This window comes from Odocoileus virginianus, chromosome 34, assembly GCF_023699985.2.
Source record: "Odocoileus virginianus isolate 20LAN1187 ecotype Illinois chromosome 34, Ovbor_1.2, whole genome shotgun sequence".
Classification (NCBI taxonomy): Eukaryota; Metazoa; Chordata; class Mammalia; order Artiodactyla; family Cervidae; genus Odocoileus; species Odocoileus virginianus.
The window spans coordinates 20,761,554-20,784,811 of NC_069707.1; the positions used below are offsets into that span (position 1 = coordinate 20,761,554).

At 35.1% G+C, this 23,258-nt stretch overlaps 1 protein-coding gene across 6 annotated transcripts in view; it reads right to left on the reverse strand.

Moving 5' to 3' along the window:
- The window catches only part of UTRN (utrophin), a 546,437-nt gene that overhangs the window by 231,305 nt on the left and 291,874 nt on the right, over window positions 1-23,258 (reverse strand). For 5 of the 6 annotated variants that reach the window (XM_070461578.1, XM_070461576.1, XM_070461579.1 and 2 more), the window contains one exon: window positions 18,831-19,020. In XM_070461578.1, coding sequence (XP_070317679.1) covers window positions 18,831-19,020 — 190 coding nt within the window. Of the gene's footprint in view, window positions 1-12,897; window positions 13,514-18,830; window positions 19,021-23,258 lie in introns of those variants that run through there. The other variant, XM_070461580.1, reaches the window with a different exon arrangement.

A 23,258-nucleotide genomic window follows, 5' to 3' on the forward strand; every position in this document is an offset into this window, starting at 1 on the left:
AAATATTGACCACCAGGTAAAAAGTCAAGACACTTTTAAACTAGTTTGTATTTGTCACAGTCTCAAGTTAACAAAATGTGAAAAAACACAAAGAGGGCAGTTGCATCTTTTATTTTTAAAGACCCTCAACAGTTATGTCTGCAGAGTTTCAAGCAATCTCTTCAACCACTATCAGAGTAGAGTTGCTGTTGCTTTTGAAACATTTTATCATGAAAATACCCAAGCATACAGAATAGTTGAAAGAATGGTATACTGTCATATACTGACAACCAGACTTAACAACTGGTAAGATGTTACCACATGGATTCTAGCTGAAGAGATATATTTTATTTATTTATTTTGGGGAATCATTTCCAGATAAATCATTCATACCAACTACTTGATTCATCTGATGTCTATCCATCTCCAGAATCTATAAAATATACTTTTATAATATAGTCTCATAAAACCCCAAAACAGAATATACCCTTATCAAAGCAGTTCAACCACTGCCACTATTAATCGGTGCTAGGACAAATCACTTAACCTCTACAAGCCTCTGTCTTCTTACCTTTAAAAAATGAGGGCGCTAAACTTGAACATATCCAATGTCACCTTTGGTTATGGGCTTCCTTGGTGGCTCAGACGGTAAAGAATCTGCCTACAATGTGGGAGACCTGGGATCGATCCCTGGGTTGGGAAGATCCCCTGGAGGAGAACATGGCAACCCACTCCAGTATCCTTGCCAGGAGAATCCCATGGACAGAGGAGCCTGGCGGGCTGCAGTCCTTGGGGTCTCAAAGAGTCGGACACGACTAAGCGACTAAGCACACAAGTGCCTTTGGACATAATATTTATCATCTCAACACCACAACAAAACTGCTCTCACTGGTTTCTTCAATCTTGACATGGAATTCAGATAAATCTTAAAACACCTAAAAGGTACAAGACACCTGGTCAGAAGCAGTCCTCTCCCTCAACTCTCAGTGCTGTGGGTGCATTTCTGGAAATCACTACAGCTTTAAACCGAATATGACATATGGTACAAGTAAATTATTGACTATTTAATTGTCATAAAGTATTGATTCTCAACTACATGAGATTTCCTGAGATTTTGGTTTATATTATAATTTCACCAAGCATTCATTAGCTTCCTATCAAGATTCACTGCTCAGCTTTTATAAATAAGCATAACAGGTCATTAGACTTCCATTAGAAGCAATTACTTCAAAAGAGCAAATGTTCCCTTTTCTTTCCCACCACATCACCTATCTCCCACAACGATTGGCTATGTAATGAAGAAACCTAGGATTTGCTTCAAATATTAATGCAGAACAGCAGTCATTGCAGTCATTAATTCAAGTTATTCACTACCTATCAAAAACCTCACTCACAAAATAGAGATTAAGCCAAAATTATCTGAGAATCATCAGAAGGTTTAATTATTGAAATTTAAGAAAGATCTTCCCCTGAGTCTCCCCAAATCTAACACGTGGCCACCAGCATCTGAGATAAAAAGTACATAGATTATAAAAATTATGGCTGCCCTAATTTTGTGTATTTTTTTATTTTTTATTTTTTGCCATGTTGCATGACTTGCAAGATCTTAGCTCTCCGACCACAGATTGAACTCATGCCCTTAGTAGTGAAAGCACGAAGTCCTAACCACTGGACATCCAGGGAATTCCCAATGCCCTAATTGTAGATTGAACAAAAATGTCAGAATATTTCTTTTCACCAGATACTGCTGCCTCAGGGGCCATTAGTCACACTCAGAAGACATGGTCCCTTTCATGTAGCTCCAATGGGAATCTGAGTTGTTTGGAAATAGTATGATTTTGCTGGCAGAGAATGTACCCTAAAAGGGAAGTTGGTTTCGTGCCCTAGGAAAGAAGAAAAATGAAATGACCCTGCATTGCAGAAAGATAAGAGGTGGTTGGTATACAACATTCTGCCACCTGAGTTGAGACAAACAGAAACTTTTAGCTAACATGTTCTTCCACTATTTCAAAAATTAATCCAGTAGTCAACAGTAGTAAACCATGTGGATAAATACTGTCATGGTTTTTGTTTGCTTGGAATATAAAAAATTACAGAAAATCTAATATTTCCATTTAGTAATACTCTAGCCCTACATACAGAGAAGGCAATGGCAACCCACTCCAGTATTCTTGCCTGGACAATCCCGGGGACAGCGGAGCCTGGTGGGCTGCTGTCTATGGAGTCACACAGAGTCGGACACAACTAAAGTGCCTTAGCAGCAGCATCCCTACATAGCGAATTCATGAACATTAACTTATCAATCCTATACTATCTTTCTAAAATAAATAGAATGCACATTACTCCCACTATCTAGAAACTGAGAATGGATATACCACTTGAATATTGCAATAGATCAGACAGCAAATAAGACGATCAAATGGAGGTCTTCAGATCCCAAATTCAGCATTTTCCCCATGATATTTCCCTTTTAATATACTCTAAAGAACTAACATGAAAAACAAATTATACATTTTGTAGTTTACAAATTATTTAGCAAAGAGTGCTGGGCATGACACTCTAGCACTGCCTGGAGAATCCCTATAGACAAAAGAGCCTGGCAGGCTACAGTCCATGGGGTCACAAAGAGGCGGACACAACTGAAGCAACTTAGCACGCACTGTACAATATAAAGTTTATAAATTGTTTAACAAAAGCTATCCTAATTATTATTAACAATTAACACATTCCAAAACTATCAAATTCTGTAAGATAAAGTCAAATTTATCACAATAAATTTGAAAAAATTTTCCACTTTTAAACCTAACATTTACAGTTTCAAACTCTTACTCCCAATCTAATGCTAAAAAGTAGAAAAGGCAGAAATCAGATTAGTGGTTGCCTAGGAATAGAAGGATATGGTTTTTTTTTTAAGTTTTCCTTTTTTTTTTCATTTATTTTTATAAGTTGGAGGCTAATTACTTTACAACATTGTAGTGGTTTTTGTTATACATTGACATGAATGGTATCATTTTTCCAGTAGTCATGTATAGATGTGAGAAATGGACTATAAAGAAAGCTGAGCACTGAAGAATTGATGCTTTTGAATGTGGTGTTGGAGAAGACTCTTGACAGTCCCTTGGTGAGAGAGTTCCAGAAAAACATCTACTTCTGCTTTACTGACTACACCAAAGCCTTTGACTGTGTGGATCACAACTGCGGAAAATTCTTAAAGAAATGGGAATACCAGACCACATGACCTGCCTCCTGAGAAATCTGTATGCAGGTCAAGAAGCAACAGTTAGAACGGGACATGGAAAAACAGAACGGTTCCAAATAGGAAAAGGAGTACGTCAAGGCTGTATATTGTCATCCTGCTTATTTAACTTATATGCAGAGTACATCATGAGAAATGCAGGGCTGGAGGAAGCACAAGCTGGAATCAAGATCGCCGGGAGAAATACCACTAACCTCAGATATGCAGATGACACCACCCTTAGGGCAGAAGAAAAACTAAAGAGCCTCTTGATGAAAGTGAAAGAGAAGAGTGAAAAGTTGGCTTAAAGTTCAACATTCAGAAAGCTAAGCTCATGGCATCTTGCCCCATCACTTCATGGCAAATAGATGGGGAAACAGTGGAAACAGTGGCTGACTTTATTTTTTTGGGCTCCAAAATCACTGCAGATGGTGACTGCAGCCATGAAATTAAAAGACGGCTACTCCTTAGAAGAAAAGTTATGACAACCTAGACAGCATATTAAAAAGCAGAGGCATTACTTTGCTAACAAAGGTCTGCCTTGTCAAAGCTATGGTTTTTCCAGTAGTCATGTATGGATGTGAGAGCTGGACTCTAAAGAAAGCTGAGCGCCAAAGAATTGGTGCTTTTGAACTGTGGTGTTGAAGACTCTTGAGAGTCCCTTGGACTACAAGGAGATCCAACCAGTCCATCCACAAGGAAATCAGTCCTGAATATTCATTGGAAGGACTGATGCTGAAGCTGAAACTCCAATACTTTGGCCACCTGATTCAAAGAACTGACTTATTGGAAAAGACTCTGATGCTGGGCAAGATTGAAAGCAGGAGGAGAAGGGGAAAACAGAGGATGAGATGGTTCGATGGCATCACCGAACTGATGGACATGAGTTTGAACAAGCTCCGGGATTTGGTGATGGACAGGGAAGCCTGGTGTGCTGCAGTCCATGGACCGAAAAGAGTCAGATACGACTGAGCGACTGAACTGAACTGAACAGAGGGCTAGGAGGATGGAGGAGAGGAAATAAAGAATCCTCATGAGTAGTGGGTTTCTGTTTTGGGGGGGAGTACAAAAACTTTTTAAAATTTCATTTGTAGCAATAGTTGCACAGTCCTATGAATATGCTAAAAAACACTGAATTATTTACTTTGAGTGAATTGTATTGTATGTGAATTACATCTCAATAAAGCTATTTTAAACAGGAAAATAAGGAGTCAAAGTACAGCATTTTACTTATCATAATAACATTACAAATCTAAAGACAAATTGAAATTTGGATTATTTATTCAACATTTATGAATACTTGCTCTATTCTAAACACTCTTTTAAAATAAGATATGACACCAAATTCAAGAAATTGACAATACTTTAGAAAGTGAAATGAAGAAATAGTGAATTTTAATACCAGAGAAAGTTAAATATATAAAAATTAAGTACACATAAAATGTAATGGATACTAGAGCAATCCCCTGGAAATTTAAATATGTAGCCAAGTATCACTTGGCTGTGTGATCTTGAGCAGCATAAAATAATATATTAAAGCACATTAAGAACAAAGCTCTCCATAAATGTAAATGCACTGTTTCCTCCTAAATAAAATGAGAAAAATGGTAAAATAACTTATACAATTTTATATACTCCAAAGTTTTATAAGTCTACAATTTAGATTAATGCTAGACAAACTGATTTCTATCATGAATTATTTTTCATTTTTTCTTGAAAAATTGTGTCAATCTCTCATCAACAGAGTATAACTACTTTTGTCATTATCATACCAAAATGACTCACATCCAAAGGAAGGTCATTCCATTTAAGGGAGACATTCAGAAGAACTGTTTTCTTATTTCAAAGATATGAATATTGAATAATTTCAATATTATTCAATAAATTTTCATTTTAGAATGCTATTTGGAAATGATCTCGATGTTTGAATATCTCCAATATTCACAAACATTTTTTCTTTAAAACCGGTCTAAATTTTGGAAAAAGTCAAAAGTCAATGACATTTGACTGGCATTCAAAAGAGTAATAAGAGTAATTCTTTTTATTAGGATGAAAATATTGATAAATGAACTTCATAGCCACTTCTGATAAACAAGTACCCAACGTTCTCTGGATACCGTAAGCATACTTCTATTGCCTATGTCTTCACTCATTGAGGGGTTTATTTCCAGAATGCTCTATTCAACTCTACCTACTCTCAAGATCTCTATTATTACCTTTCTCTAAACTCTTCTCTTACATTTTCAAGTCAAAATATACTCTCTCCTATGTTCAAACAGGTTTGAACTTTATTGAATGCTTTTGTCACATTCCATTTAGACAGTGTTTGGGTTCCCAGCACAGCATCTGGAACTCAGATAGTTTGGAATAGACTATTTGGTCCCAAAATTCAGTATATCAGTTAACATCACTATATTTTAGTTTATATTATACAACATGGTTTCATTTTTCTTCTGAAAATTTCATATGATATCACCTATCTTCTGGGAAGAAATAGGAAAGGAGAATTCAAGCTGCCAGTAGTCGTGTAAATAGTCTTGCCAGGGGAAATTTTTGCAATATATTGCAAATGTCATTAAATGCAAATTTGATCCAGTTATCCTATTCTATAATGAAAATATATCCAGGAGATAATCAGGATGGTCTCAATCATTTATGATGATGTTCAGCACAGAATTGTTTATAGTGAGAACATTGGTAATAACCTAATTATCTAACTATAATGGATCCCTTAAATAAATTATCCTTCAATAGAATTTATATTTACCCCATTAAAAAAATCACAATATAACAAAATGTTTAATGACACAGAGAAAAATTAATGGTGTGTAATGTTTAAAAAGAAGGTTATAGAATTCCAGAGAAAACCTAATCATAAACAACAATTCCTTTGCTTTCATATCACAATCACACAGGCATGAGGGTTGCCAATTGCCCAGAAGCTCCACTCTAGGTAGGCACACACCCACCTTCATTTTTTTAAAATTCTGAATTCTGAGTAAATATGATTTCAGATAATGTTTTCAAGCAAAAAGATTCAATACTTTTGGTACAGAAACCTTAAATTATGAATTAAAATCCAAAATCAACTGTATTAATTTGTATTAAAATGAACCAATCCATCTTCTTAGACCCACAAAATGAGTATATTAAAAAAGCATCCAATGAACAAATTTCAATAAGAACAAAGTCTTTATCCTCTTTAGAGTTATATAGCCAGAACTCAAATATCAAAATATCTTTGAAAAGAACATATTTCACTTTGCTTAAACTTCTAGGAGAAAACAACTACATCTGCACCTCACAAAACTGGCAGCAATAAAGCATCCATTATAGATGATCTGTTTCCTCATCTGTAAAATGAAAAGGTTGAACTCAATGGTTTCCAACATCTCCTCTTGCTCCAGGATTCTCTAGCTCATGTCTTAAAGGATACTAGCAGAAATTTATATAACTGAAAACGAAATGCACATAAGTTTAGAAATAATACTATTACTTAGTCAATGTGACTTATCTTTCTATACCTTCAATAATGCATGGTTCATTTTAGTCCAGTATAATTCCTAAAACTATCTGAAATTAAGTGTAAAGAGACACTGAATCTGGAATCAGAAAGCCTGTGTTTACTTTAGTTTGTAACACATATAAGTTGAGCAATTACTGACATATTTCTTAACCTGCCAATTTATAAAATCTGTTTCTCCACTTGCTAAATGGGAATAGTGACAAATTTCTTTCCTACCTAGCTCTTAAGGAAAAATAATCATGCAGTAGTTAATTAATGCCATATGTATTAATGATGAAATATATGAGAAAATACACTGTAAATTCTCACACACTCTAAAAATAAAAATAAACTGCACCAGTAGTAACAAGACTTTTTTCAGTCATGGAAGCTTGAAGTTATTTTACTGCTGTGTTTGACCACTTTTCTTTCAATTTTCTTAAAGCAAAAGTAAAATAGTCTACTGTAGAAACAGTTCAATGTCTTCTTCCATTTGATGCTTTTCCAAAATTCTTACTTAAGCTTTATCTAGCCATACCTTCATATCGGCCTATTATTTATTAAGCATTTAAAGGTTCTTTCTGCTTTTATAAACAAGCTTTTTTATAAATTAATCTTCTAGAATTCCACAGAACTGAACAAACTAGAAGAAGAAAAATGAAAAGAAATCCTCTGATGCACTTCATATGCTTTCCAGTTTCAATTATTTGGATTCATTTACCTTGCCCAGAAATGAATATACTTTGTGAAACTGAGCAAGCTACCATAGCATGAAATTTTCTCTATTCTTCTATCTCTATAGTAGGAGTTCTACTAATTGCTTATTTTAGAGGGCTAAAAATAAAGTACCAAATATACCAAGAAAAGCAGGAAGTGCTCACAGTCACTACTAAGGGGAGTGGATAATGTCTGTACATTTAAAATCTATCAGTGCATTCCTCTTGGAAATTTCCCCTTGAAATTTAATAAACTCTATCCCTAAATTAAACACAAATCACCAATATTTTAGTTTAAATTCTCAATACTCTAAAGGAGATCTTTTATCCATAGTCATAATGCCATATGAATGCTGTCAAAATGGCTGTTTGTCCCCGATTTCTAGATTACAAATCTAGACTAAAGCAAATAATGATATCCTGGCTGTTAAAAAACAATTTAGAAGGCAATCCTGTAGAATGGTTTCAATTATTTTTTAGTTAATTAGAAAACCATTACCTCATATCTGATTACACTGCTTTAGCTAAAAGTCACTGATAGCATGAGTTTTCTGATTAACAAAATGTTAATTTGATAATTTTTTAAAAATAATTTTGAGATACATGTTGACTTGAGGAGCTATGTAAAATACAGATCAGGAAGTCATATAAATAATGCTGCTGCTTTTGGAGGCCAGAAGAAAATATCTGATGACAAATAGGGAGGTAGATACTGTCTTTCTTGACCCGCTGCGCTTTAAGCTGTAATCTGAACCCACTGAGAAAGAAGAAACACAGTGAGAATAAGGGAAGTAAACTTCCCAGATGTCCACACAGCCTCGAGGCAACATCCCCAGCACACTGATGGAGATGGGTAAGCTGTAGGTAAGTCCTGCTACATTTGGCATTTTTCTCCCATTAAATACCTCAGGCTTCACAAATTTTTTGAACTATTCAAAATGTGTTTATCATACAACCAAGAAGAGACAGTGTTCATGTTATCAACTGGAGTTCTACCTCCAGGCGAGAGGCCACGACTCTGACCATTCCTGGAGTTCAAACAACATGTGTGTGATTCGATTATGGAAAGAAACTGAGGGAATCTCAGAGATGACCATCAAATATCTACATCTCAACACTCAAGTAAAGACAAAGTAAAGTTCTATGATCCTAGAACACTGGAGGATTTAATTATTCAACGAATGCAAATTTTCCACCTGCAAAAGAGGACATTTAAGGGAGTAAAAAATACAAAATTTAGTTACATGGAGTGTAAATCATTTGAAGATATGCCATTCCACTCTCTATATTCTTTAAAAATGCATAATCAACCTTAAACGTGTCGTCGCTCAGTCTTGTCCAACTCTTTGTGACCCCATGGACTGCAGCCTACGAGGCTCCTCCGTCCATGGGATTTTCCAGGCAAGAGTACTGGAGTGGGTTGCCATTTCCTTCGCCAGGGGATCTTCCCGACCCAGGGATTGAACCCAGGTCTCCTGCATTGCAGGCAGGCGCTTTACCCTCTAAGCCACCAGGGAAGCCCAAAATCAACCTTAACTACCTCTAAATAAAGGGGGCCCCCATATGTAGATGACAAATGGTACATAAACTTAATTCATCAGTGAATCTGAAACTCTATTCAGAGATTATGTACCTCTGTCATCATACACCCTTATTTTTTGGCACCATAAGCTTCCGCATAGCTCTCTGTTGCCTACATGCAAACACACACACTACACACAATGCAAAACATTTGTAGACATCACCTATCAATCCCAATTTCTGGGTGGAATCTTCCCATCTCTATTGTTCACAAAGTACTCAGAGGCAGCTGCTCTGATACCACAGAAGACATGGTTTTTCAGAGATGACTGAGATCAGTACAGTTCTGAAAATCTGAGTCCTCCAGAAGACTAAGCTAAGAATAGTCAGAGTTTCACTGTAAGGATGAATCAGTAGTTACCAAAATGGTGTGTGTATATATCACATAAGAAGAAAAAGACAACCAACTGGGTTGCAAGAAAAGAATAGTAGAAAGTATACTCTACTAATATTTAATAATAAAATATACTCTATTACAATATTACAATGCCATATGTGCATAATTTTTAAATGAAAAAATATATGCACACATATATTTAAAATATTTTTACAGGTAGCACTACATGATCAAAAAAGTTTGGAGCTGATCAAAACCGTGTAAGCTAAAGTGAGTTATACACACACACACACACATATATATATCTCTCTCTGCAGGCAAACAAGTTACATTACATAAATAAAATTTTTTAAATACTTAAATTATGAGGAATCCAATTTACAACACTAATTTTATATTTTTCTTATTTTTCTATAATGGTTAATATCTCATTCTACTTTAAAAATAGTTGCTTTTAGCATGTCCTCAAATATTTTCATAACAAATATTTTATGAAAATTGGCACTAAGGAAAAGAATTGTACTAATAAAACGTAAATTTATTCAGCTTCTAGTGCAAAGATTTAGTGATGAAATATCCCCAAGTAATCAGGTAACAATGAAAACAAATAAAAGTCCATTTTATTTTTTAATCATTTACATTCACCTTTGCTTTTACTGTACTCTATTAGAAGAAAAAATATCTTTATAGTCATTAATATTTTAAAGGAACTAAGCAATCAAAACCAAATCTGGAGAAATTAGCATCCAGCATAAGGTGATTTTAGGTCATCAGGGCAATTTCAATGCTGTTAATTATACCTTCAAGTAGGCAGCACTTATTTTTCAGTTTCCTGTCTAAATTTTATGTATGACCAGAAAGAAATATTTTAAGTGCCAAAAATACTAGTGAAAGTGTAAATAGGTTAAGAGAAGGGAAAAAGTATATTTTAACTCCAAGAGTTATATATTCCAAGTGCTTCTTTTCACTCCTTCCTAATCTTCAAAACATACAGGAAAAAAAAAATGAGAATATTCAACACAAATTTCTAGTTCTGTCATACATAAGCTATTTTCTTATAGATAAAAGGTATATAAATATAAGCAAAGAAAGAGATGGTATCAAAGAGGAAAAGGCCTGACGAAAGGCTGAATTTCCACTTACTATGTAAAAACAGAGATCCTAAATGAAAATTTAAAAGAGAGATAAACTGGATTTCAAAACACAAATATGAATTTAAAAGTCATTTTCTCAACACTATTTCCAATTCATTTCAGTCTGTAAATGTACTTACAATAGACTGCCTCTATTTTTTATGAAGAAACACTGCAACTTAGAACATTTCCTTTCTAAGAAACTAAATTTAGAGAATGTAGGAGGTATAGGAAGCGATAGTCATGATAGCATTTAAAATGTAAGGGGAAAAAAATTTACAGTGTCTTAAAGTAAACAAACACCAAACTTATTTAAACTTTTAAGTATTATACACAGAACACTACTGATAATTAAAATACAATAAAGTACTTTTGGTTGGTATAGATATTTCACTTATGTCAGTATTTCAGATGGCAACTGCTTATTTATATGCAATTCTGCAACCAAAATTTTTACTTACATTATATGAGCTAATATAGTTCAGTAATTAAGATCAGTTTTCAAAATATAACCAAGCAAATAAAATATATCCATTACTAAGTGATTTATTTCCTAGTAATTTGCCACTTCCTATAAATTTCATATATCACTGACTTACATTGACACCTGCTGGAAAGTACTGGAATTGTTTATTTCTCATTTCATTATCTGGACAGTTGTTAATTTTACTTTTGAGGAAAAAAAAATGTGAAAGATAAACATCTTAACTGAGAATAATGCAAATTTTAATTTTTTAAGAGAAAAAAGTAAAATTTAATTCTAAACATCCAAATTTTAGTGGTTTCTTTAGGAAATTAAAATCTTAAGAAGTCAGGCCAAAGAGTATTTCAGTTGGGAACTAAGTTATCCAAGGACTTTATTAACTTAAGTTGTACTAATTTGGGAAGTAATTATGAAACTAAGCAAACTTCTCCAGTATTTGAACTTCTGCCTTTCATCTTAAGACCATCTAAATACCTTGGTCACATGACTTAAGGAAACTATCTAATTTTGTGAAAGTACATATACAAATAGATGAGAAAAAAGATCCAGTTAATGAAACAGGATGTTTTATATATTCATACTTACAGATAAAATGATAAAATAACAAGTTAGTGAGTGAGCTTTCCTTCTCTGTTATCAAAACTGCCTATTTATGAACTACACAAACATTTCACCAGGACAAATTTATTATCTGAAGTGAACCAAAACACAAAACATTTGAATAAATAATATATGAATTTTTACAAGTTGTATTAAGTTTTAATGAACTTCAAATGAAAATGCTTCTATTTCTGCAAAGAATGCCCATCACCATAATCTGTCTCCTGAAACTTAAAAAAAAAAAAAAATATTCCAGACAGAAATACATTTAATTGGCCAAAATGTAAGAAACAACAATATATGATAATGTTAATAGAATTCTGCTTTCCCTTGTCTAATCCACTGCCATACAGTAAGCACGATTTAGGTGCTCAGACATGTCATAATGTCAGAAAAATAACACTGTCCTAGAGACAGCTGTTTGAATTATAAATGATTTTGGCTAACAAGGCAACAAGATACATTCTCAGGAATGGTACTAAAAACATGATATGAAGGAAGCATATTGTACTGCGGTGCTGGATAAATTTCTTCAGCATTCCAGTTATAACTCCCTCCTTCCTTTTTCATATCAAATCACTCCAATTTCTGACAAAAGTAAGAAGAAAGTATGAACACAGTTTACATAAAACAAAACAATGTAAAAAATATAATAGCTAACTTAAAAAATACACAGAAGCTCATTCAATGGTTTATGTTTAGGGATGACGTAGTATTTGAAATTTGCAACTGTCAAACAAGTTGCCTTCTCAAAGTGTACTTAAATCCACCTGTCCAAAAAAAATTCAGTTCTTCATGTTTAACTATAGTATATGAAGATTCAGGAATATGGGGGGTATTTTACCATGAGATGTGTTTCTCAAGATAGTTTCTAAAATGTGTTTTAATTTTTTAATTGCTAAACAATGAACTATAGAGAGATGGACAGTTTTTAATGAATCTTCTGAAAGATTATATTAAACTTTTTAAAAATCTACTGACATTTATGTAAAATTAATTGCCCATTCAGTATTAAGAACACAAGTACCTCAGAGTTAACAGGTCTTAATGAATGTAGTTTTGCTATTATTTTCTCCAAACAGTTCACTAGTCCTTTACAAAAAACAAGATTTTGTCAGTTACAAAATAAAATATGCACTAAAATAGTACTTGCTCCTGATTCTGAAACAAAATGTAATTAAGCAATTCACTTTAACAGCTTCTACAGTCAGTCACTAAGAAAAGGAATCTTTCCTTGATAAGAACCCTGAAAGACTAGGTTTTAGAGCCCGAGAAACAGTAGAATTGTCTGACACCAAGAGATCCTCATTCTCAATCACTCAGTTACCTTACAGAGCTTCTGATACCGAGGAGAAGATACTGCCATCCTTTGTAAACGATGTAACAAAACCACAACTTTCTGCAGAGACGTTCTCACCACAGCCATCATTTTAAGTTTACCACACTTCTGCAGACACCTCAGAATTTGCATTATAAATGAAGAGCAATGATCATTTCCTCCCGGTCACTGGACAATGATTTGCCAGTTCTCTGAGCATGCTCGTTTCCAGGAAAGCATTTAAAAAATACAGGGGACTTAGGTGCTAGGCAGAAGGAGGCTGATATTCCTTCAACTTCTTCTCAATTTTAAAAAACACACACAAACGCCACCCAGAAAGCCCCCAGCAGATGCACACAGCCAGGACTTGCTCAGCCCAGCACGGCCAGACAATGAAGGAAGTTGTTGGGCAGCCAAACGCTGCCTGCCGCTGGGAGAGGAGAGCGCTCAGTAGCCAAAAAGGATATTAAGTGAAACATCAAAGCTGCAGATACAAAGCAGATATCCCCGGGGAACAGAGATTCAACACATCACCAAGATGCATGCCTTGTAGCAGGTTTATATTAAGAGATCCAGTGGCATTCACTCTCTCACTTTAAAGAGAGATGCGTTCGCTACCCGACTAAACACAGCTCTGGCTGTGTTCTATGGGATGAGTGAATAGAGCCCATGACAAATCTCGAGCAGAACAGAAGGGGATCTGACTCTAAGGATACCAGCCCAGACATTCAGTGTTAATAAATCCCCTCCATGCAGGTCTCAGAACAAGACCATCTGAAACAAAACAAAAAATACATGCAGGGGACTTTACCTAACATACCCTAAAAGCAGAGTCGTCCACAGGCTCTCAGATGCCTGCTTGGCTAAGAGGAAAGCCATCAGAAATCAAATTTCGAATGTCAGGTTAAGACTCCCCTAATTACACAGTAAGGTTAATTTTAAAAAAAAGTCTGTAATTGACATTCCAAATTACCACATTTCTCCTTAGTATCTTCATGATCTTGTTTTATTTGCCATAAAGCTGTTTCAATTTTAAAAGTAAGAAATGTAAGACATGATCTATATGCCACATAGACAGAAGAACCCAGTACAGAATTTTGAGGTTTTCTGTTTATGTGTATATATTTCAGATGCATTTTCTAAATACTTCAGCTTTTGAATACCACAGTAAATATCCACTGAGGTAAAGTACTGTTAGGTAATAAGCAAAATAACCCAGAATGATTCCATAACCAGGTTAAAGGGCACAGCCAGAAACAGAAGCCAGACGTTTCTGATTATGTCCTGCTCAAATTAATAACCTGGGTAAGTCTGCATTTTCACCTTTCTGCATCATTGTCATGATTCTTTAAAAGAAACACAGCATTTAAAAATATTCGTTTCTCCTCTTTTACTTTGTCTGCCTTCTTAGTCCTTCATTTTAGCATGATTTAAAGCCCTAAAGTGGGTCTTAGAGGGTTGCGTTTATCAAGCAGCGTTTTTGTGTTTCTGTTTGTCTATTTTTTCCCGGCAGCTGTATACTGAGAACCTATACTGCCTCCTTCTGGAGAGTCTAACAACATCAAAATATCTATACAAAGCCCAACTGGGAAGAGGTCATCAAAGAACAAGGTGATTAAAACTAGCAATTTTTTAGGCAAATATATAGAAACAGAAAGTAGATTAGTAACTATTTGAGGGTCAGAGAATTGGAAACAGAGGATTGATAGCCAAGGGTTACAGGGTTTCTTTTTGAGGTGATGAAAATATTCTAATTTGATTATAATAAAGGTTGCACAGCTCTGTGAATACAGTAAAAACAATTCAATTGTACAACTTAAAGTGATGAAATGGAAGGCTTGTAGGGTATGTGGAATGTTAATAAGGCTGTTATACAAACTGAAGTTGTAATTCCTGTCCCTGAATCAACAGGTGAAGCTTCCACAGTACAGGCTGCTGCTAAGTCGCTTCAGTCGTGTCCGACTCTGTGTGACCCCACAGACGACAGCCCATCAGGCTCCCCCGTCCCTGGGATTCTCCAGGCAAGAACACTCGAGTGGGTTGCCATTTCCTTCTCCAGTGCATGAAAGTGAAAAGTGAAAGGGAAGTCGCTCAGTTGTGTCCAACACTTAGCGACCACACGGACTGCAGCCCACCAGGCTCCTCCGTCCATGGGATTTTCCAGGCAAGAGTACTGGAGTGGGGTGCCATTGCTACCCCCTAAACACCAGAGAGCTGGGTAACAGACAAGATCTGAAACGATCTAAACAACCCAAGTCTACGCCTAGGGCAAAGAGGATACAAATCAGGCTGAAAGAGAACACAGGAGACAAAAGAGAATAATCCCAGAGCACATATTATTAGAGAGTAAAAACAGCAACCCCAGAAAGGCAACAGGGCAACAGAATTTTACTCAGGAAAGAATCAAAACATGTTAATTAATTGGTACTGATAAAATTTAAAGATTATATTTTGAAATATAATTAAGGTGATGATAATAATATCTTAGAATACAGGCAGGAAAATTAAAGAGTAAATGCACTTGAATTAATAGATAAACTGACTGGGAAATCAATAACAGACTTTCATTCAAAAACAAAACAAAACAAAAAAAAGTTTGTGCATCTCTGGTCAAGTTCTCGAATTTGAATACAGACCCACAGTGACCACTGTGTGCCCGGCATCTTCTCCTGAACCCTCCTCAGATGCCTCATTTCCACACAGTCCAAACGGAATTTACCATCATACTCTGCACTAACTTACACGGCTGCCCTGACTTTTTCTTTTCCTGTCGTCCCCAATCTCAGATTCCGACACCGCCTATCAGTCTTCTTTGTCAATAACCCTTCTCCTGCCCTGAGTCTACTCAAACTATCAAATCATTAGGTCTCTTCACCCATACTGCCTCATTTCTAGTCATTTTCATCCCTGACCAGATGGCTGGAGTATCCTGTTTGGCTGTCAGTTTTGCCCAATTCAAACACATTCTCCATAAAGTCATCAGTTAGATTCCTACAAGATAAAGTCCCACTGTATCACTCTCTTGCTTAATATTCTTTAAAGACTTCTCTTCATTGCCACCAGGTTAAAATATGAAATACTTGGCAAGTCACACAAGACTCTCTATGATCTGGACCACTCAGCTTTCCAAGAGCTTTCGTCTCCAAAAAGATCAGGTTTTCTCTTGCCAACAGTTCTCTGCTGAGGAGAAAAACCTAACTGCCATGCAGCAGGGCGATAAAACATAAATTCATACATCCATGTGATCATTTATTCTTATCAGAAGTGGTATGTATCATGGCATACTCCCAGAAATTAATCATCTTCCCATGTGCTTCCAAACTATGCTTTATCAAAAGTTACCCAAATTCACCTTAAACCAAATACAGAATAAATTTCTTCACCTTCATGAAATATTCCCATGGCCCTGCATCCCACTGTGTTAAGACACAAAGCAAGTGCAACTAAAGAGTGTGTTGTGTAAGCAGTCTACATACACCCCTGGTTCATGGAGCACACGCTTGCCGAGGTCCTCATTCCATCGTTTTGTGCACACATGTCCTCCACCACCATCACCACACCAACAGAACACGTGTTTTACAATTCCAAGTGCTTTTCCTCATTCTTTTTCTTCAACAAATATCTTTCCTTTTCCAAATGAGTTTTCATTTTTAACTGTCTGTTCACTCACACAAAAGGAGAGTCATTAAAACAAAAATCCAAAAGAAAAATTAAAATTCTGTTGCATCAGAAATACTAAGCAAATGGTACTAAAGCCTAAAAATCATCTACCCATAAGGTGACCAAAGCAAAGCCACTGATTTTCTTTTTTTAATAAAGTGAAGAGAATGCTTTAAAATTAAGAGCAATTAACAAAGAAGCAAGAGAGTGAAAACTCAGGCAAACTATCATAATATGAAACATCCAAACCATAAATAAATGAATGTGCTTACCTTTAGGTAGAGAGATGTTAATAAGCTTTTAATAAATACCCTCTTTATTATATCTTATGAGACAAAATAGATTATTTTAGCAACATTAAATTAGTTTCAAGAAGCATTTACCATTCATGTTATAATGTACTTTAGTCAGTAACCTCTTTTTCCTGATGCTGGTTGCCTAAGACAAGTAGTCCCATCTTAGCTATTTTTATTCAGAAAGATTTTAAACATCTCTATTTACATGTATTTCTTCCACAGTTTGAATAATTCATTAAATATTGAGAAGAGTTGTTGGCTATGTAAAAATATATCCCAGGATAAGATGTATTTAAAGACCTTATTAAACTCCAAAATAGGTCTGTATTTTACTGGTGCTCACCATCAAGGTTCATGTCAAGCCTTCTTTGTTCATTGTCTAAAAGTGTTACCTTCTCAAATGCACAACCTGCATATGTTCGAGTTTAACATCATTATATAAATTGAGTATCCATGAGCATTACTGGGTCAGACTTATCATTAAATCATAAAAAATAATATATTCTAGCATATAGCCACATTGAGAGCTCTCCATAAGCCTGTAAACATGAGATGATAGCTAAATATCTTATCAATTAACATGTATAGTGACCTCATAGGACTCCAGAGGGTAAGACAAAACACATACAAAAAGAACAGATTTATCTTCAACATTTGGCTGCTCATTCTCATTATCAAGACACAAGGGTATTATGTAATGAATCAATGAATAAAAAATAAGAAGTAATGTAAGTAAACAGATTTTTGTTGAATTAATCTTGAGAATTCAACCATCAAACACTCTAATAGTCAATATGCAAGGGAATAAGTTATTAATAAGTCTATTCCAAACGGGTCTTTTTAAAAAATTTAGAACTTTTTAATTATAATAATTTCAAACAGAGAAAATTTGTAAGAATTGGAACTGTTCCAAGAAAGTTTCTGGACCCTTCATCCAGACCCACATATCTGTTAACATTCTAATGTTTTGAGGGAAAAGATTTTCTAAGAAAGGATTCAAAAAAGGTCATGACGCTGAATTTCATAATGATGATGTTTTAGGGCCCAAGGGCAGCAGTCAGTATTTACTTAGAATTTCCACACAGAGCTCTGCATAGGCAACAGTATGGAATAATGTGATCTCTGCCCTTGAAGAACCACATGATCAACTAGGAGAGGAGGAGACAGGCATCAGATGACAATGGATCATGAGTTCAGAAGCATCAGAAATAATACCTGCCAAAATGTTATGAGAATGACACGGCATAAAGACGTAATCAGATGTAAAACTCTGGTAAACAAGGAGACTTCTCCAATGAAGTTGGTTTAAGACCGAATTCTAAGTGAGAAGGCCTGTGATTGGCAAGAATAGGTCATTCTGCACAAAGAAAATGGGAAATTCAAGGGCACTGAAGCAGTTGCAATTGGGACAGAAAAAAGATTCAGACATGCTTCATAAGATTCCTCATAAATTCTTTTAAAGGAAAGATTTTGTACTATCATATTTCATGTGGAAGGAAAATTTGAACCTCAGACTGCATTCACAATCGTAGTCATCAAGCTGAAGACATAAAAGCAATACCCTCAAGCCTAATATTCCTAGTTACAAACTAAGCCACAGGGCCTTTGCAACTTTTATATTAAGTATTTATAATAAATGAACAAAGAAACAACTTCATATTAAAAGGAACTGCCCTGATAAATCAGGTTTCAATAAGGCTAACTATAATAGGGCTTAAGATGACAGAAAATGGAGTATTTATGAGCCTATAAGTCTAAATAAATAATTATCACTTCCATAAAACAAGGTGTTTTTTTCCTTAATTATTAACTAAGAGTATTTTATAGACCTCACTTCTGGAAACCAATTATTCATAGAGAAGCATGGATTTCATAACTGAATAAGGTGATAGCCTCACCTTTGAACTGTAATACGTTTTGCATGTAGATGGATCAAAAGAGGATGACAAAAATTAAAATAGAAGGCCCAGTTTCCCATGCACTTGCCTGCATCTGCTGGGTGAGTTCTCTGGCCAGGACAGTGTCCTGAAGAGCATTCTCCCGCTGAGAGGCATCCGCAAGCACATTAACTGTGGTTTCTGCTTCTTGTATCCACTTTAGGAAGTTCTCCAGATCCTTGCGAGAGCTTTGCACTGTCCTTAGCTCAGCCTCCAAGGCACTCTGTCTATCAGCAATGCTGCAAGTAACAAAATGACAGGCACACCTCCATTACTTACAGTGTGACAGGACACAGCAAGCGCACCCTAAAGAAAAATTAACACACAGCCTCCAAGCAACCTTTATTTAAGTACCTAAGGTAACTAGGAGATGTGTTTCTATGTGTCTTGAATAATCCTTAATAGTAATGGAATTTTGAAAGGAAGGAGTGGGTGAGAGATATAAATATTAACAAAATCATATCCATATCATAAAATAATCATCACGTTTTACAAATCGTAATTGTACATTAAGTTATTCCCCGTACATTTTATTCTTCCCTGGTGGTAAAGAACCCACCTGCAATGCAGGAGACCTGGGTTTGATCCCTGGGTTGGGAAGAGCCCCTAGAGAAGGGAAATGCCACCCACTTCAGTATTCATGGCCTACTCCATGGACTGTATAGTCCATGAGGTCACAAAGAGTTGGACACGACTGAGTGACTTCCACCAACAACTCAAAGGTAATATCAATAAATATTCATACATGTGAATTCAAGAAAGAAGTAATGGCTCAGTAAATGATTAACAAACAATCAAATAATTTAAAGGACTTACTTTATATATTTTAAACACTTCAGATCAATGCAAATTGGTTCTTTAAGATGACATAATAATATTCAGAAGACACGAGACAATCAAGTTTTTATAAAGCATTCATTAAATCTACACCAAAAATTAAAGCATATATCTTGAAGCTGCATGATTTAAGAGATACACACACCTGTAAACCCAATCTGTAAAACTTCCTGTATCTCAAAGCTCCAAAAAAGAAAACAATTTATGAATGGACACCAACAAGTTCACTTCTAAGTATTTAAATTCAAGAGAACTGAAAGTATATATCCACACAAAAAACTTGTACACAAATGCAGCATTACTTATTTAGAAGAGTCAAATAATAGAATTGACCCAAACATCCATTAACGGAGAGAGGATATGTTAAACAAAATGTAGTATATCCATCCATGAAATATTATCGCATCATAAAAAGGAATGATATACTGATAAATGCTCAATATGGATGGACCATGAAAGCACTCTGCCAAATGAAAAAAACAGATGCAAAAGGCCATATATTTTGTGATTTCATGTATATGAAATATTTAAGAGGACCAAATCCATAGAAGGAGAAAGTAGGATTAGTTGTTGAGTAGGACTGGAAGGTAGAAGAAAATGGGGACTGACTTACTAATGGTTGTGGGTTTCTTCGGGGAGTGATTAAATGTTCTGAAATTAAGAGTGTTGTGATGAAGCACAACAGGGAAAAGATACTAAAAGCCACTTGGTTATACACTTTAAAAGGGTAAATTTCATGAACTATACCACAATTTAAAAATCAGCACATGTAACAAGATCTCATGTACATATTTTTTCTAACTGTCTATCCACTCTTTCATCCATTCATCATCATCCATCCATTTGTATATACAGATAGATGGAGAAAGGTCTGGAACACTAACTTAATATTAAATTAGTTCCAGGTGCTGGATTCTAGTGCGGTTTACTTTCCTATTAGTACTTTTCTGCATTCTTTGAATTTACAATAAACAAGCATCTTTCTTATGTATCAAAAAATGCTTTCATTTTAAAAATGGATGAAAAATTTAAATAGACATACCATCATAGAAGATAAATGGATAGCAAAAAAAAGCACATGAAAAGATACTCAGCATCATTAATCATCAGAAAAATGTAATCTCAAACCACAATGAGATATCACTACATATTAGAATGGCTTTAAGAAAATGACCAAACCAAGTTCTGGTACCATTACAAAGGGCAATGACTGCAACTCTCACAGTTGATGGTAGGAGTATAACATGGTACAGCCATCCTGAAAAACAGTTTGGCAGTTTTTAATAAAATTAACCATGCACTTAAAGATACAAGCCAGGGATCCTATTCCCAAGTATTTACCCAAGAGAAATGAAAACACATGTCCACACAAAACTTAAATGCAGATGTTCATAGCAGCTTTATTCATAATGGTCTAAAGCAGCTTTATTCATAATGGTCTAAAGCTGATGATAACTCAAATATCATCAACCCATAAATAGATAAATTGGGGCATATGCATAAAATGGAATACTACTAAGCAATAAAAATCTAAATGCTAATGAAGGATGCAACAACATGGGTGGAACCTCAAATGCATTTTGCTAAGTGGAAGAAGCCAGACATAAAAGCTGCATACTGTGATCCCATTTACATGACATTCTGGAATGTCATCAACCTCATCTCAACATTTACTTTTGAAAATTCTCCAACAGTGTTTGGCTGCCTACAGAACAAATTGAAATTGCTTTCCTGGAAGTCAGTAATAATTCTCCATAACCTATCACTAACTTACTTTTCCAGCTTTACCTCCTAGTTCATTCCAATGATTCAAATCAAAGTGGGAGGTTCCTTTTCCTCTAAAATATTCTTAATACCACATCCACATAAAAATTTTATACTCACATAACAATGTCCTTCTGCACTGATGAAAGAAATCAAAGATGACACAAATAGATGGAGAACTATACCATGTTCATGGATTGGAAGAATCAATATAGTGAAAATGAGTATACTACCCAAAGCAATCTATAGATCCAATGCAATACCTATCAAGCTAACAACGGTATTTTTCACAGAACTAGAACACATAATTTCACAATCTGTATGGAAATACAAAACCTCAAATAGTCAAAGCAATCTTGAGAAAGAAGAATGGATCTGGAGAAATCAGCCTGCCTGACCCCAGACATACTACAAAGCTACAGTCATCAAGACAGTATGGTACTGGCACAAAGGCAGAAATATAGATCAATGGAACAAAATAGAAAGCCCAGAGATAAATAAACCCATGCACATATGGACACCTTATCTTTGACAAAGGAGGCAAGAATACACAATGGAGAAAAGATAATCTCTTTAACAAGTGGTGCTGGGAAAACTGGTCAACCACCTGTAAAAGAATGAAACTAGAACACTTTTTTTTTCCCCATTTATTTTTATTAGTTGGAGGCTAATTACTTTACAATATTGTAGTGGTTTTTGTCATAAATTGACATGAATCAGCCATAGATTTACATGTAGAACACTTTCTAACACCATACACAAAAATAAACTAAAAATGGATTAAAGATCTAAGATCTAAAGTTTCTAAGGCCAGAAACTATAAAACTCCTAGAGGAAAACATAGGCAAAACACTTTCTGACATAAATCACAGCAGGATCCTCTATGACCCACCTCCCAGAGTAATGGAAATAAAAGCAAAATGGAAACTAATTAAACTTAACAACTTTTGCACAACAAAGGAAACTATAAGCAAGATGAAAAGACAGCCTTCAGAATGGGAGAAAATAACAGCAAATGAAGCATCTAACAAAGAATTAATCTTAAAAATATACAAGCAGCTCATGCTGCTCAATACCAGAAAAATAAACAGCGCAATCAAAAAATGGGGCAAAAAACTAAACAGACATTTTCTCCAAAGAAAACATACAGATGTCAAACAAACACATGAAAAGATGCTCAACATCACTCATTATCAGAGAAATGCAAATCAAAACCACAATGAGGTACCATCCCACGCTGGTCAGAATGGCTGCTATCAAAAAGTCTACAAACAATAAATGCTGGAGAGGGTGCGGAGAAAAGAAAATTACACTGTTGGTGGGAAAGAAAACTAGTACAGCCACTATGGAAAACAGTGTGGAGATTCCTTAAAAAACTGGAAATAGAACTGCCATCTGACCCAGCAATCCTACTACTGGGCATACACACCAAGGAAACCAGAATTGAAAGAGACACATATGCCTCAATGTTCATTGCAGCGCTGTTCACAATAGCTAAGATGTGGAAGCAACCTATGTGTCCATCAGCAGACGAATGGATAAGAAAGCTGTGGTTTTACATACACACAATGGAATATTACTCAGCTATTGAAAAGAATGCATTTGAATGAGTTCTAATGAGGTAGATGAAACTGGAGCCTATTAAACGGAGTGAAGTAAGTCAGAAAGAAAAACACCAATACAGTACATTAACGCATACATATGGAATTTAGAAAGATGGTAACGACGACCCTATATACAATACAGCCAAAAGAGACACAAATATAAAGAATAGACTTTTGGACTCTGAGGGAGAAAGTGAGGGGGAGATGATTTGAGAGAATAGCATTGAAACATGTATATTACCACATGTAAAATAAATCACCAGTCCAAGTTC